General features: G+C 36.5%; 1 protein-coding gene across 1 annotated transcript in view; it reads left to right on the top strand.

Moving 5' to 3' along the window:
• The window catches only part of LOC148950865 (uncharacterized), a 71,653-nt gene that overhangs the window by 12,527 nt on the left and 42,263 nt on the right, over positions 1–16,863 (top strand). Inside the window, exon 2 of the mRNA XM_089090484.1 lies at positions 3,184–3,790. Within this exon, the coding sequence (XP_088946610.1) occupies positions 3,193–3,790 (598 nt within the window). The 5' untranslated portion in view covers positions 3,184–3,192. The remainder of the gene's footprint in view (positions 1–3,183; positions 3,791–16,863) is intronic.

The following is a 16,863-nucleotide window of genomic DNA, read 5'->3' on the forward strand; positions in this document are numbered from 1 at the left end:
TAATAATACTACCAAGGTAAGAGAAGCTGCCCACCTGATCCATGTTTTCATTACCCAACGTCACCTTTTCATCTTCACTTATTCCTAGCCTTAGTGACTTAGTCTTCCTAACATTAATTTTCAAACCTGTTCTAGCACCCTGAATTGAAATTTACAGGTTCAAACCCTTGAACTATTTATATCAAACAGTTCGTGGTACCGAACTGTAAGTAAGGAGCGACCCGGCTCAATAGTAACCGAAACTCTAAGAAACGGAATTTTTATACCAATAGATACATCAAAAGAATCACATTTTAATGCTGATTTCAAATATATAAGTTTATAGAACCTTAATGAAAATCACACCATCAGATTCAGCGTATCAGAGAACCCTACTATAGAGGTTTCAAGCTCCTATCTGCAAAAACATGGAATTTTGTATTATTTGCCAGTAGAAAGATCACGGATGCGTGTTTATTTGTTTTTAGTTTTTTTTTTTTTTTTTTTTTTTTTTTTCCAGGGGTGATCGTATCGACCCAGTGGTCCTATAACATCCTGGGAGGGCTCATTCAAACGGACATTGAAAGTTCTATTGTCGTCTATAATTGACAAAAAAATGGAGGGCAACTAGGCCCCCTCTCACGCTCACTTTTTTCCCAAAGTCACCCGATCAAAATTTTGAGAGAGCCAGTTTGTTCAACATCGTCGAAAATATAATAAATATGTCTTTTAGGATGACTTTATCCCCCAAAGCCCCCGGGGGCAGGGCTGAAAGTTCTGAACTTTACCCAATGTTTACACATAGTATTGGTTATTGGGAAGTATACAGACATTTTCAGGGGGGATTTTTTCTGGTAGTGAGGAAGGGGGTCAGGGTTATGTGGGAGGATCTCTCCATAGAGGAAGTTTTCATGGGGGAAGGTACATTGCTATGAAGGTTTCCCAGCATTATTTAAAAAACGATCAGACACTAAATAAAAAACAAAGTTTTTCAACTGAAAGTAAGGAGCAACATCAAAAATTAAAACGAATATAAATTATTACGTATATGATTGGGTTCGCCCCCTAGTCAGTACCTCGCTCTTTAAGCCAAAGATTTTTTAGTAATCTCATTAGATCTGTCTATTATAATTAACGACCTTTGCGAGTAAGGTGTCATTTTTAAAGAATTGGAACAACATTCGAACTTTAGCGTAAAAAGAGCAAGATATTGACTAGAGGTTGAACCCCCTAATATACGTATTAAAAATATATGAGTATAGAAGTACGTTACGTGAGTTAATTCGTAAGTTACGTATATTTATTACTAATAAAAACGTTCGTAAATAAAATTTATAAATTTTCAAAAAAGCCATTTAACCAAATAAAAGTAAAATTAATATGCAAATTTTTTTTTAATTATTCATGTACGGTGAGCCAAAATCAAAACCTCCATTAATTCAAAACGTTCAAAAATTAAATAAAATAAAAACAAGTTTTTTTAACTGAAAGTGAGGAGGAGCATTAAAACTTAAAACGAATCTTTCTTTCTTTAAAACGAATCCTGTTTAAAATACCAATCTTTCGAAACGAATACGGGGAAAAAGTACTTTGCGTTATTTAGTAATTCCTCTGCTTTTTTCAAAATCTTCATTATTTCTTCCCAGACAAAAAGATAAAACTGTTGCACTTTTTGCTACAAATTGTAGCATGGAAGTGCTACTATTTGGTCATTCGATGTAGCACGTGCTACAGTGCTATAATCGATGAAACAGTGCTAAACTAGCACTTTCTTGCTACAAATGGCATAACTGCTTTCAACATTTCCTTAAAGTATCACCCTGATACCCTAAGCCTTTTTAGAGACCCAGGATCATGCATCCCCCCTAAAACCTTATATGTTAATATTACGTTAACTAAGTTATGTTAGCATAATTTTAGTGTTATAATATATGTTAACCAATATAAAACTTTATATATTAACAATGGGCAACTTACATAACTTACAGCCTTTGCTCCAAGAGCTATAGGGGATATTGTCAACTCCTGATACATATTTATTTGATCTTAGAACCATTTTGAACAAAATAGCTATATCAAACATTTTATTGGATACATTTCGGGGGGAAATGTCTCGGGCGGGGGGCTGGTTGTCTTCCAATCACTTTTGACTCTTAGAAAGGGCATCGGAACTTTTGATTTCCAATCGAATGAGCACCCTACAAAGTTTTGGAGACCACCTCTTCCATAGGATAGCGTTTCCTCTGACTAAAGCTAAGGAATTTTTCATCGGCGAAAATGTAACAAAAGTTCAATCTGCAATTGAAATTTTACCATCTAAAAGCAAACAATGCGTGAAAAGATTGAAAAATAAATATTTAATTTCAATATCAAATATATAAGATCGTCAGCTAAGGGTTATATTGGGCCCTTTATTAGTTCTAGTGTGATTAAAACTCTTGGGGCTTGACAGTCAAAATAAAGATGTCATTCCTACAAATGGAGAATCAGGTAAATAAACCTAATTAAAAATATAACCATAAAATTGTCTATGCTCAAAATATTATAGAGGGCAAACAATAGAACGGGAAGAATTCGGCGGGGGGGGAGCGTTGAGGCCTGGAGGGGGCAACTTCCCCTTTCCCAATGCTGTTTATTTCCTGGTAGTCACCAAACTGTCTATCAGGTATAATTAAATTTAAAAATGGTTACATTTTTTAAGTAGCAAAGGCAAACATTATGTTGTCATAGTTTTTCAACATATCAACTTTTAAAATACATATCTACATATCAACATATCAACCTATAATATATCTACATATCAACATTGATATGTTGTCAATATCAAAGGCTATAGTACTGAGTTGTGTGCAACTGTTTTTTCCAATTGTCTTTCTATCGCTTGTCATGTGAATCTGATTAAAAACTCAGGAAATCAGTGTCCAAGCGAAGATATAACTTGTTATTAATTACTTTATATCGTCTTTAAGTTTGCTCTGATTGTACTTAGAATTTGGATGAGCAGAGTGAGCAGCTTTATTTATAACTATATAAAATTACAAAACTGCTGGAGTTACACTCAATCGTGTAAAGTTTTAGTTGATTTAAAGAATTTGTTCAAAAATTAATCTTATTAATTAATTTAATTTATTAAAAAACATTAATTTAATTAATAAAAAACTATGTAAAGAATTCGTTAAAAAATGAACAAGAAATATTTTACAGATCCAATTCATGAACAACAAAATGGATATAGTACGACCACCAGAATCTTCAGTGTGGGATAATTGGCATCGTCAGCTTCTTGAAGAACGAAAGAGACTGCTAGAGCAGCAGAATTCAAGGCTGGGCTGTGAAAAACCAAAACTAGGATTTTCTATTGACTCTATCGTCGGTGAAGTACTGCCACTTATTTCGAAAAAGCCGGACTTAATACCCCATCAAGAAGAGAGTAGAAAACGACAAAGATCCCTCTCTCCGGTGCCATCTAGACCTGAAGTGAATCATTCACCTCCAAAGCAATCCACACCACCACTGCAGCAAAAAATGCAAATTCCACGGTCAGACATTTCACCACCACAGCCACAAGTGTCAAATCCTTATATGGACGCGTTGAATGGTTTAAGGTCGTTTTTTCCTCATGAGATGGTTCAATCTCAAATGCCACTAATGAGACCGCCCATTCCTATGATGCCTGGACCATCTTTGCCACACTTCATGCCGGGAGTTCCTCCCCCTGGCTTCCCCCCACATTTGCCAAGAGAAGCTTTCGCTAATCCTTTATACCCTTGGCTACTAGCACGGCAAAGGTTTCTTCATGTTAGATTTCCAGGTGAGTTCCATTCAAGTCAATATAATAACATAATTAACATTAAAAAGTGTAGTTATTCTGTCCATGATCCACATGTAGAAATTGGACCTTTTCCTTTTCTAATGAATTAATTTATGGTATATTTCAAATTAGGCCTACCATATTTGTTTTATGTTTTCGCATGCAACTGTCGAGGTTTCACTACACCAAACCCTAGTAAGCCTAGATAATTTCTTAGCAATTGCTCCTATTTTCTGGAAAAGGGTTGTTCTATTAAAACTATTTATTGACCGCTTATGCTGCAAGCGCAGGTTCAACCGAAAAGAGAAAGAGAGATTACTTTCCTATAGTTCCTTGGTAAAAATGGTGGTTTGTTTTCATTGGTCAATACTGTAACGTATTGCTTTATCAAATTTTAAGCCAGTAATAGAACATCAAGTTGTTTTGTCATAAGATTCTTTTTCCTTTTTTTATACTTTCTTCTCTTTCTCTCTCGCTCTCTCTCTCTCTCTGTGCTTCAATTGATGCAAAAAATTTACAAGCAGTTAAATTAATGGCATATTGGATTCTAACGATGAGCTTGTCACCTTGATGTATATCAGAGAAAATTATGATCTTTGGGTATCATTCATTGTCGGCTATATAGCATTCCTTTGTTTGTTATATAGTATTCATTGTTTCCAAATTAAGCTTTTATCATAAACCTAATTGCTGTTAAGTGTATTTCAGCAAGCCTCAGTTGAATTTCCAACTTTGAAAGTTCTTGTTAATTTTTAATACTAAAGTCAATATCTTTTCTTTACCGACGTTGACCGATTTAGACACCGTATAATAGTTGCCTCGTAAAAAAAAATTGATGATCTTTTTTTTTTTTTTGGGGGGGGGGGGTAAATATATTTTTCAGCTTCAAAAATTGCACGAATTTGTTGTTATTCATTGAAAATATCAATTGAAAATAACAATAGAAATAGCTATTCCAATGAAAATAACCCCATCATAGTATGTTTCAAAATCTTGTAGGGGGCAAAAGTCCAAAAGGGTAACCCCCCCAACATTTCTTGGTACTGGTGCATAATAAGGACACTTCTATATGCTGCTAAAGAAGTCCAGTTTCGTTAATGCTAATGAAATAAAATAAAATAGGATGAATATATAATAGTTTATAAAAAAGTTTGGGCTATATTTTTGCATATTAGTGGGGGGGGGGGGGTAAATCATAGCATATATTAAATACGTAACGTAACCTAACCTAGGTACCTTTTCCCCCCTTAAACCCCCAAAAACAATCGTTTAAATATTGTAACTCATTGAGAAGCCACGGCTTTGCAGTCATTTACGCACAGTGGTCTCTTGAGAATAGCCAGTTTGACGGGTTTTTCGTGACTGGTTTCCTTGTACAATATATAAATGTGTCCTCATTATGCACTAGTACCAATTTCTTTCCCAATCTGCATTTCTTTTATTTTTTCCTTCTCTCAAGAAAAACTGTCACTTTGTCTAATGCAATAATTGTCATGGAAATAAACTGTGATTTGGCTGTATTATTCCATAGGTTACTTCTCCGGCAAGGGCTTTATCCTAAGCTGTCAAGTTCGTCAACATTACCAATTAAGTCATGGATCATACACACAAGCGGAAGAAGCAATTTCTTCCCACGCATGAAGATGCATAATCTACTGACTCGACAATCATTTCGACAGCCATAAAAGAGCATCTCGTCGTAGAGATCCAATCATTGAGCTATTTGTTCAGAAATATATGCTAATATAAATGATGAAGTTCGGCTGTACAAGAAAGAAAATCAGATAAATTGGCTTATTAATTTTTCCTCTGTAAAAGTCAATCGGGATATTAATTACGTCCTTGCTCTATCTATGTTGAAGTATTAGCTAAATGCTGGTAACCGTAAGATGATATGATCAATAGGCTACATCTTATTATAGCGCGGATATGCCCAGACTACCGCTTTATGCCCAGTAGTCATTGCCTGTGCTCGTAAGTTGCGTAAGATGATATGATCAATACATCTTATTATAGCGCTCGTAAGATGCTCGTAAGTTGCGTAAGATGATATGATCAATACATCTTATTATAGCGCGGATATGCCCAGACTACCGCTTTATGCCCAGTAGTCATTGCCTGTGCTCGTAAGTTGCGCAAATCCTAAACCGCAGTGAGATTTTAGATAAGCACTGCTAATTCTTGGAATTTTCCCTAATAATTTGGGATTTCAGGCCTGAGCTTGGGATTTTAGAAAGAGCAATATTACCCTAAACAACGTCTTATTGCTATGAATCCCTTTTTATTGTTTAAATCTTTAGGTTTTGTTCAATCTTGGAGATTTTTACTGGTGAATTCGGTTAGGATTTTCTTACGCGGGATGTTTTAAATTTCCAGTTGCAGTTCCGGCTGAGATGAAAGAAAATTTGGATAGCATTACAACCATACAATATCCACTCAAAACTAAGGGTGATTGCTATATGTATATGATTATTATTGATTAGTATTATAGCTTTATCTTAGCTACGGATTTTTTAGGCAATGTTGTCTTCAAGTTTTTAATGAAGAAAAACGATTTTCGAGAAAAAAAGTTTTTCAAATAGAAATAAATAGCTAAATTAAAACCTAAGACGAGCCGAAATAAAGTCTTATAATTAATTTTTTGTTTAATTAATTCAATATTAATTGAATAATGATTAATTCAAACTTAAAGCAAACAGAAATTACCATCAACAAATAAATGAATCACGGAACGTTGGTATTCCCTATCATAGATTTTACATTGATTTTTTGGTATTCCCATTGCATAAAAAAACGAAATTGTGCCTTCCTCTCCATTATATTCTGGAAAATATTTTTTCCGTATTTACCTTTAAAAAAAAAGAAGAGGTATATCCTCCCCACTACATGTTCAATAGTTGGTGCCATTACTTTTGGAGCGGACTTGATACCAAGAGTGAGATAAGAAACAGCTAGTGCAAAAGGAAACGGATTTAAATAGATCGTTGTATTTAAGGTTAATTTTAGGACTTAACAAAGGGGAGGTAAACATAAATGATTTTGCAAGATGAAAGCTAACATCCGTGTCCCTCATATACTACTTCTTTTTCCAATTAAATATGTAGGCTAAAGCGAAATTCTGCATGAAAAACTTTCGTATGTAAAAAACATTAATCAAAATAAATAATCAGACCAATCATAAAGAAACTACCACAAGAAGGTTTTTCGTGTGATACTACAAGTCAATACAAAATTATTCCAAATACACTATTTCAACGACTCAGAAAGGCATAATGTTTTTTAATATATACTACTTAACTATGCAGAAATTATAAATTCAATAGGAGTCAGTTGTGCAAAAACATTTTAGGGGAACAGAGACATAAATTATTTACCTCGTTCCCCTCCCCCACAAAAATTTGAAACCCCTTGTCCTATCCTGCCATTCCCTTTCAAAAACAGTGTCTTTAGGTTTTAACTTCAAACCCCTGCCATTGTCAATATATCGTAGATATGCAATTTTGATGATCTGGATACACTTAGTGGGTTTTCATTTACCTTTGTCCAACTTAAGTCAGAATATTAGGTTAATTTACCCCATCCTATGACTCCCTGAAAGTTTCAACTTCATCCCCAAGTGTTGATCAACACCTCCCTAAACATTCCTTATTCAACTTAGTACCCTTAGCCCTTCCTGAGGAATTGCATGTACATCATTTTGACAATCTGTTTGCATGTGATATATTGTAATTTAGTTCAACATCCCTGCTAACATTCCCTGAAACTTCCAACTTAATGCTCTTAGTCTTTTGAGATAGAGCAGATACGCCCATTATAACCTGGATGTATATATGCCTTTTGATTCATTGCAATATCCCTGGTCAAAATTCTCTTTAAGTATCAACTTAATACTCTTAGCCAGTCTTGAGATAATGTAGACGCACCCCTTTGACAACCAGGATGACCAGAGTGTCTTTTGATTTATTCCAAAATCCCCCTAAGCAACCCAAAACTACGAGCTTAATACCCTAGGCCGTTCCTATGATATTGCAGGTACGCAATTTTGACCACCTGAATGCACATAGTGTCTTTTGATTTAGTTCAACACTCCCTGAAAGTTTCAACTGAATACCCATAGCTTGCCGTGAGAATTTGAAGGTACTCTCTTTGAACAACCTGGAGTGCCTTTCGATTTGGTTCAACATTCTGTGATGTTTTCAATTTAATATTCTTAGTTGTTCCTGAGGTATGCAACCCCCCCCCCCTTTCCCGTTATAAAACCTTGCCGCAATACTGTGGGATCAAATCATTCTCTGACGTATATCTGTTCGACTTTACGGCTATTTTGAACAAAATGGCTATCTCAAAATATGGACTGAACGTCTTTGGAACTCCAGGGCAGGGGGATTGAGCAACAAAAAGGGCAAGAGATGAGAGATAGTGGCCCTTCATTTGCTTTAGTTCTTGAAAGGGCATTAGAACTTTCAATTTCCAATTGATTGACCCCCTCTGAAGTTTTTATGACCACCCCTTCCGCATGAATTGGCTGTGGGAAAAAAAGAACAATATGTTGAAGGCATGTGGCTTATTACTATTCGCAATACTAGTGGGTTGCCTCTGATTTCGCCTCTGCCTCTCTGAGTTACCTCTCTGTTGACCAGTTCAAACTAGCCTGATGATGGCCAGTGCAGGACTGGTAGGAACTATTTCTTGATGATAATATTGGTTTAAACATCAATAGCTAAAATTGAGCTATAACGCCACTCTCATCATATATAATAATTAAATAAAAAACAAGTTTTTTAAACTGAAAATAAGGAGCAACATTAAAACTTAAAACGAACAGAAATTATTCCGTATATGAAAGGGGTTGTCCCCTCCTCCACGCCTCGCGCTTTACGCTAAATTTTTTTATTGTTTTAAAAAATAGCGTTGTGAGAAGAGTCTAACTCTAGCGTAAAGAGCGAGGCATTGAGGAAGGGAAAGCCCCTTTCATATACGAAATAACTTGAGTAAATTGATTGATTGATTGATTAAAACATAGGGTAAAGTTTATAACTTTCAACCCTTCCCCCGGGGGCTTTGGGGGATTAAGTCATCCTAAAAGACATATTTATTATATTTTCGACCATGCTGAACAAAATGGATATCTCAAAATTTTGATCGGGTGACTTTTGGGAAAAAATGAGCGTGGGAGGGGGCCTAGGTGCCCTCCATTTTTTTGTCACTTAACTTTTAATTTCTGTTCGAATGAGCCCTACCACGATATTCTAGGACCATTGGGTCGATTCGATCACCCCTGGGAACACAAAAAAACAAAACAAATAAACACGCATCTGTGATCTTTCTTCTGGCAAAAAACACAAAATTCCACATTTTGGCAGATAGGAGCTTGAAACCTCTACAGTAGGGTTCTCTGATGCGCTGAATCTTATGGTGTTATTTTCATTCATGTTCTATAGCTTTTAGGGAGTGCTTCCCCCTTTTTTCGAAAATCAGGCAAATTTTCTCAGGCGCGTAACTTTTTATGGGTAAAACTAAACTTAATGAAACTTATATATTTCAAATCAACATTAAAATTTGATTCTTTTGATGTATCTATTGGTATCAAAAATTCTTTTTTTACGTTTCGGTTACTATTGAGCCGGTCGCTCCTTACAGTTCGTTACCACGAACTGTTTGATAAGACTGGTATAGGCTCGGGTAATAGAGATTGAAAATACTTACGTGATTGCGTTTCAATAAAGGTGCAACCCCTTTGCGTAAAAAAGTCTGTGGGGAGAGAAACTGGGGGTATTGGAGGAATCAAGGGCCAACCTCAGTTCTCCAATCACAGCAATAAAAAATTCGTGTATGATTCCAGTTCAAACGAGGCTAAACGCATCAAAGTTGAAGTGGAGAGGAGCTTACAGTGCGAAAGCGTTTTAGGGGAACAGAGACAAACATTATTTTGAGGAGGCAGGGAGGTTGAATGGCCCAAGGAGCCAAATTTTGCTTCCAAACATAGTGATTCGAAGTCTTTGCATGATTATGGTTCAGGCAGGTTACTGTATGCCTATATTTTAACTAACATGTTTATACTAGAGGCAGAGGAAGGACTCTTAAATGGGCGATCAAACCTTGTTTCTTTCCTCTACTCTTAAAAATCAAAAATATTTAATGATTCTTATTCAAAGAAGATGCAACATGCCAACCTCCCTGCTAAAAATTTGGTCAATGGAGGGTAGGAAGGGCTAGGGCCCAATTTATGCCTTCAATAACATAGATTGAATTATTTTTGCATCAACTTGATTCAAATAAGGTGCAATATGAATAGATTTTTCTTCTCAAGAAATAATGGGGAGAAAATGAGAGGGGGGTGAAGACGCCAATAGCCCATTCTGGTTTTCCAGTCATGCAGATTGGAAATCCTTGCTTGATTCCACCTCAACCAAAGTATAATATGCCTACTTTTTTACAAAAAATAGGGGTAAGATAAGGGAGGGGTTGAAGTGGTCCATGACCTTATTTGGCTCTCCAATAATTAGGATTGAAAATAAGCTCATTATTCTGTAAGAAACATGGTGCAACGCCAATTTCCAAGGAATGGCGATGAAGATATGTAAAAAAAAATAAAAACTTCAAATAAAATTTGTTCTTACTTTCTGTCAACTGCACCATCTACTTTATTTTAATAAAAAATAAAATTTCCAAATTACAAAATGATTATAACCGTTAGATGTTTTTATTTAAAATTTTACAACCCGAAAGTTTCTGCACCCGGAGTAAGTGCCCCTTCTGTCTTCCCCCCTAAAGCCGCCTCTGAAGTATTGTGTAAAAAAATAAAACATTGTAATTAAACGTCAACCTATTATTATTACAAAAGTTCAACTTCTACAGTGTTTGGTTAACGGTGGTCCTTTGATCGGAGTTTGTTGGAGAAATACTCCGGTTTTGGCTCTTTGCTATTGATTAGACGCTGTAGTTTTCAAATCCTCAAAACTTGTAAAATTATATGCATAAGAACCGCTTTTTCTTAAAGAATACTGATGTTATATTCAGTAATGTCAGTCTCAAAATAAGCTGTTCCTTCTATTCTATTGTCCCTGACACCTAATCGGAGCTATTACTTCTAAAAATGCACAATAATGCCTTGTTACTTTTGCCCAGAAACGTATACCAATTATCTGTTTCCGATTTATTTGGTGATAACAATGATTTGTTTCGAGAACAGGATATATTTATCTCAAATGCAGACCAGAATGGATAAAGTTAACTTAAAGAAAATGTCCAACATATCTGCCCTGTTTTCGCACGTGTTACGTGATTCGGGCTTACAAGTCGTACAACACTAAATATTTATTAACTGCAAGCTACCATTAATAGGTATATTATCCACCAGAAATTGGGAGCCCATCATCGGCAAAGATAACCGTGGTTTAACAGCCGATTGTTATCCAGAAACATAAAACCCACACGAACGCTGATACTTTAAAACTAGAGAATGGCGATTAGATGAAAAAGCAAACATTGCAATTTGAAAATTTCCAACATAACAGATCATGTCTGATGCTGTGAGATAGTCTTAAAAATTTAGCGTAATAGTCCAAGTACGAGCAGTTTTCCACTTTGTAGTTGCTACCCCAATGGATATAGTCGAACTTTCTTTTTTATAAACCGTGTCTCTATTTTTTAATGGTAAGCTCCGATCAAGAAAAGTACTATTCAGACAAGGCAAATGTTGCTTTTAGGAAGTAAATATGAATTTACTGGCAACAGCGTCAACCAGGCGTTTCGAGTATATATATTTTTTTTTAATAAGAGTTTTTTTTAATTCGCGGGACTAGGTATAATTAAATATTTGATTTGCCCCCATTGCCTCTTTTATCGAGGTTTGCAGAGGTTTGAAGTCTTTTATCGAGGTTTGCAGACGACTATTGAATCTTTTTTTCCGGAAGAGTCAACAGAGAAACTCTTAGGGATTACTTCCTCAGCAAGGTCATTCCAGATTGAAGTGCAACGCTGGATGAGGCTGTTCTTGAAGTACTCTGTTCTCGGCTTCCCAGCCTCAAGATAATTGGACCAAGTTGTGTGCCTTCGTGTCTGTCTTGTTGGTTTGAGAATTGGGGTCACAATACGAAAAATCTCTACAGATGGAAGTGAATATAGGTACTTGTAGAAAAGAGCCATCGATATTATATCAAACCTCTCACTAACTGACTGAAGAGAGTTTTGGGAAACGACTAAACCTGCCCTATTATCCCTATTTTGGACCCTATGAACTGACGCCAGTAACTTTTTTGGAGCACCAGCATAAAGCGGGCATCCATACTCGCCAATGGGTCTGATGCAAGCATTTTACAGATCTTAAAGAGTGTTGGCGACTTTTCAGCTAGAACAGACCAAGCAAATCAAACTTATAACATATTCTTTAGAAAAAAAAAGTTTGGCTACGAGGTGTAGTTGAAGAGGAAATATGTCCACTTTTGTTCCCCATTCATACCTATTGAAAACACTTACAGGATTCCAGTTCAATTAATTTGCAGGAGAGCAACACTTCTGTTTAAAAACCAAGAGTGAGGTAGAAGGTGTTCAGTGGTGCTACAAGACGATGTGAGTAGAACCCTATCATGAGGTATAGAACGAACACCGTGCTGCCATCTACAATTTAGTTTAATGCTGACGGGGCACCAAATAAGGGCATAGCCTCCCTAGGGAGAATGATTACGTAATGGGGTCAATGACCTAAATTTCACAACAACAACAACGACCTTGACATTCGCTAAGAGCGTGCACTTACAACAACATCGACCATGGAACACCTGTGCTGTCGACCTCAATTCACCTATCGTGAATCATTAATTCCCCTTAGAAACAACAAATTAATTTCCCTTTCTTGACAGATCAATCAATCAATGACATCATCTGTCAGACTTTAAAAATTTTCGCCTAGAAACATTTCTCCAGGACTAGATCCAAGTCATTAATGTCTTTGCCTCGGGAACAACTCTTTTGGTCGAACTCCAAAGGATATTAATAACCAAAGGCCACGGAAACAATTAGGCAAGAGACATCTTAGCGATGAATTGTTTTAGCGCTGGAATCAGGTTTCCTATTAATTTGAAATGCGTTAGCACAGAGATGCCAATAACAATGGAACACGCTGAATTTACGTTTAGGGATAATTTGGGCGAAACCGTTTTAGACAGGTTATGGAACTATTTCGGCGAAACAGATAGAGACATTTTAAAAGAGGATTTTTGAAGAGATTTTAGAAGAGAATTTAAAGGTGAAACTCTGTGGTCGTTATAATACACAAGTTTCATTTGAACAGTGTTGTGAGGTCCTCTAACCCAACCCCAAAGGGTTCCAATCCTCCTACCCCAACCCCGAAGGAAGCCCCCGGTCCTCAAAGCCCCCCAAACTCCTAAAGGCCCTCCACCGGTCCCCCAAAGGCCCACCCAGACCCCCAAAGGCCATCCCCAGGCCCCAAATGTCCCCCAGGCCCCCAACTGCCCCCCCGGACACTCAAAGGTCCCCCAAGCTCCCAAAGGGCCACCGGCGCCCCCAAAGGCCCACCCCAGAACCTCAACGGCCATCCCCGGGCCCCCCAAAGGCCCATCGAGTTCCCAAAAGACCAACAGGGTCCCAAAGGCCCTCCACCGGTCCCCAAATGTCCCCCAGGCTCCCAACTGGCCCCCCGGACCCCCAAAGGCCCTCCCCCGGCCCCCAAAGGTCCACCGGGCTCCCAAAGGACCATGCGGTCCTCAAGTGCCCCCCCGCCCCCCCAAGCGTCTCCCTGTGCCCCCAAGGCCCTCCCCCGGTCCCCACCTGTCCCCCAGTCACCCCACGGCCCGCCCGGCGCCCCAACGGCCCACCCAGACCCACAAATGCTATACCCGGCCCCCCCAAAGGCCCATCGAGTTCCCAAAAGACCAACAGAGTCACAAAGGCCCTCCACCGGTCCCCAAATGTCCCCCAGGCTCCCAACTGGCCCCCGGACCCCCAAAGGCCCTCCCCCGGCCCCCAAAGGTCCACCGGGCTCCCAAAGGACCAATCGGTCCTCAAGTGCCCCCAGACCCCCAAAGGCCCTCCCTTTGCCCCAAAGGCTCTCCACCGGTCCCCAAATATCCCCCAGGCACCCAAAGGCCCTCCCGGCGCCCCCAATGCCCACCCTCACCCCCACAATCCCACTCCCGCCCCCCAAGCCCATCCCAGTAGTGTTTGGTTTTGGTTTTCCGTGCAACAGGTACAATTTCTTGATTTTTCAAAGTTCATTCTGAATTTCTTTCGTTGAAATGCAAGAGTTGGAATATTTCAGTAGAGTTCGGTTGTGGTTTACCTTGTCACAGTTACATTTTCTTGATTTTTCAAAGTTCATTCTGAATTTCTTTCATTGAAATGCAAGAGTTGGAATATTTCAGTAGTGTTTGGTTGTGGATTACCTTGTCACAGTTACATTTTCTTGATTTTTCAAAGTTCATTTTGAATTTCTTTCGTTGAAATACAAGAGTTGGAATATTTCAGTAGTATTTGGTCGTGGTTTACCTTGTCACAGTTACATTTTCTTGATTTTTCAAAGTTCATTTTGAATTTCTTTTGTTGAAATGCAAGAGTTGGAATAATTCAGTAGCGTTCGGTTGTGGTTTACCTTGTCAAAGTTACATTTTCTTGATTTTTCAAAGATCATTTTGAATTTCCTTTGTTGAAATGCAAGAGTTGGAATATTTCAGTTGTGTTTGGTTGTGGTTTACCTTGTCACAGTTACATTTTCTTGATTTTTCAAAGATCATTTTGAATTTCCTTTGTTGAAATGAAAGAGTTGGACTATTTCAGTAGTGTTTGGTTGTGGTTTACCTTGTCACAGTTAAATTTTCTTGATGTTTCAAAGTTCATTTTGAATTTCTTTCGTTGAAATGCAATAGTTGGAATATTTCAGTAGTGTTTGGTTGTGGTTTACTTTGTCACAGTTAATTTTTCTTGATTTTTCAAATTTCATTTGAATTTCTTTCGTTGAAATGCATGAGTTGGACTATTTCAGTAGCGTTCGGTTGTGATTTACCTTGTCAAAGTTACATTTTCCTGAATTTTCAAAATTCATTTGAATTTTCTTTGTTGAAATGCAAGAGTTGGAATATTTCAGTAGTGTTTGGTTGTGGTTTAACTTATCACAGTTACATTTTCATTATTTTTCAATGTTCATTTCAATTTCTTTCATTGAAATGCAAGAGTTTGAATATTTCAGAATTGTTTGGTTGTGGTTTACCTTGTCACAGTTAAATTTTCATGATTTTTCAAAGTTCATTTTGAATTTCTTTAATTGAAATGCAAGAGTTGGAATATTTCAGTAGTGTTTGGTTGTGGTTTACCTTGTCACAGTTACATTTTCTTGATTTTTCACAGTTCATTTTGAATTTCTTTCGTTGAAATGCAAGAGTTGGACTATTTCAGTAGTGTTTGCTTATGGTTTACCTTGTCACAGTTACATTTTCATGATTTTTCAAAGCTCATTTTGAATTTCTTTCGTCTAAATGCAAGAGTTGGACTATTTCAGTAGTGTTTGGTTATGGTTTACCTTGTCATAGTTACATTTTAATGATTATTCACAGTTAAAGTTTAAGTTCTTTCATTGATAAGCAAGATTTGTAATATTTCATCAGAGATTTTACGCGTTTTACAATATCACGGTTAGTTTTTCATTACTATTATAAGTTCATTTTGACTTTAATTCATTTTAAATCCCTATTAGGAATATTTAAAAAGTTGATTATTGTGTTTTACATTTTCACAGTTACATTTTCTTGATTTTTACAAGTTCATTTCGAATTTCTTTCGTTGAAATGCAAGAGTTGGAATATTTCAGTAGTGCTTGGTTATGGTTTACCTTGTCACAGTTACATTTTCTTGATTTTTCAAAGTTCATTTAGAATTTCTTTCGTTGAAATGCAAGAGTTGGAATATTTCAGTGGTGTTTGGTTATGGTTTACCTTGTCACAGTTACATTTTCCTGATTTTTAAAAGTTCATTTTGAATTTATTTCGTTGAAGTGAAAGAGTTGGAATATTTCAGTAGTGTTTGGTTGTGGTTTACCTTGTCACAGTTACATTTTCTTGATTTTTCAAAGTTCATTTTGAATTTCTTTCGTTGAAATGCAAGAGTTGGAATATTTCAGTAGTGTTTGGTTGTGGTTTACCTTGTCACAGTTACATTTTCTTGATTTTTCAAAGTTCATTTTGAATTTCTTTCGTTGAAATGCAATAGTTGGAATATTTCAGTAGTGTTTGGTTGTGGATTACCTTGTCACAGTTACATTGTCTTGATTTTTCAAAGTTCATTTTGAATTTCTTTCGTTGAAATGCAAGAGTTGGAATATTTCAGTAGTGTTTGTTTGTGGTTTACCTTGTCACAGGTACATTTTCTTGATTTTTCAAAGTTAATTTTGAATTTCTTTATTTTAAATGAAAGAGTTGGAATATTTCAGTAGTGTTTGGTCGTGGTTTACCTTGTCACAGTTACATTTTCTTGATTTTTCAAAGTTCATTTTGAATTTCTTTTGTTGAAATGCAAGAGTTGGAATATTTCAGTAGCGTTAGGTTGTGGTTTAACTTGTCACAGTTACATTTTCTTGATTTTTCAAAGTTCATTTTGAATTTCTTTTGTTGAAATGCAAGAGTTGGAATATTTCAGTAGTGTTTGGTTGTGGTTTACCTTGTCACAGTTACATTTTCTTGATTTTTCAAAGTTCATTTTGAATTTCTTTCGTTGAAAAGCAAGAGTTGGAATATTTCAGTAGTGTTTGGCTGTGGATTACCTTGTCACAGTTAAATTTTAATGATTTTTAAAAGTTCATTTTTATTTAATTAGTTTAAATTACATTTATTGAAGAATTAATTATTTTGTTTTTTTTTTTTTAATATTAAAATTTTCAATTTAAATTTTTTTAAAATTTAATTTTTAATTTATTTAGTTTAAATGCAAGAGTTGGAATATTTCAGGAGTGTTTGGTCGTGGTTTACCTTGTCACAGTTACATTTTCTTGATTTTTCAAAGTTCATTTTGAATTTCTTTCGTTGAAATGCAAGAGTTGGACTATTTCAGTAGTGGTTGGTTGTTGA

The sequence above is a fragment of the Artemia sp. Qi Xiang Cuo genome, chromosome 6, assembly GCF_049724085.1.
Source record: "Artemia sp. Qi Xiang Cuo chromosome 6, ASM4972408v1, whole genome shotgun sequence".
In the NCBI taxonomy this organism is placed as follows: domain Eukaryota; kingdom Metazoa; phylum Arthropoda; class Branchiopoda; order Anostraca; family Artemiidae; genus Artemia; species Artemia sp. Qi Xiang Cuo.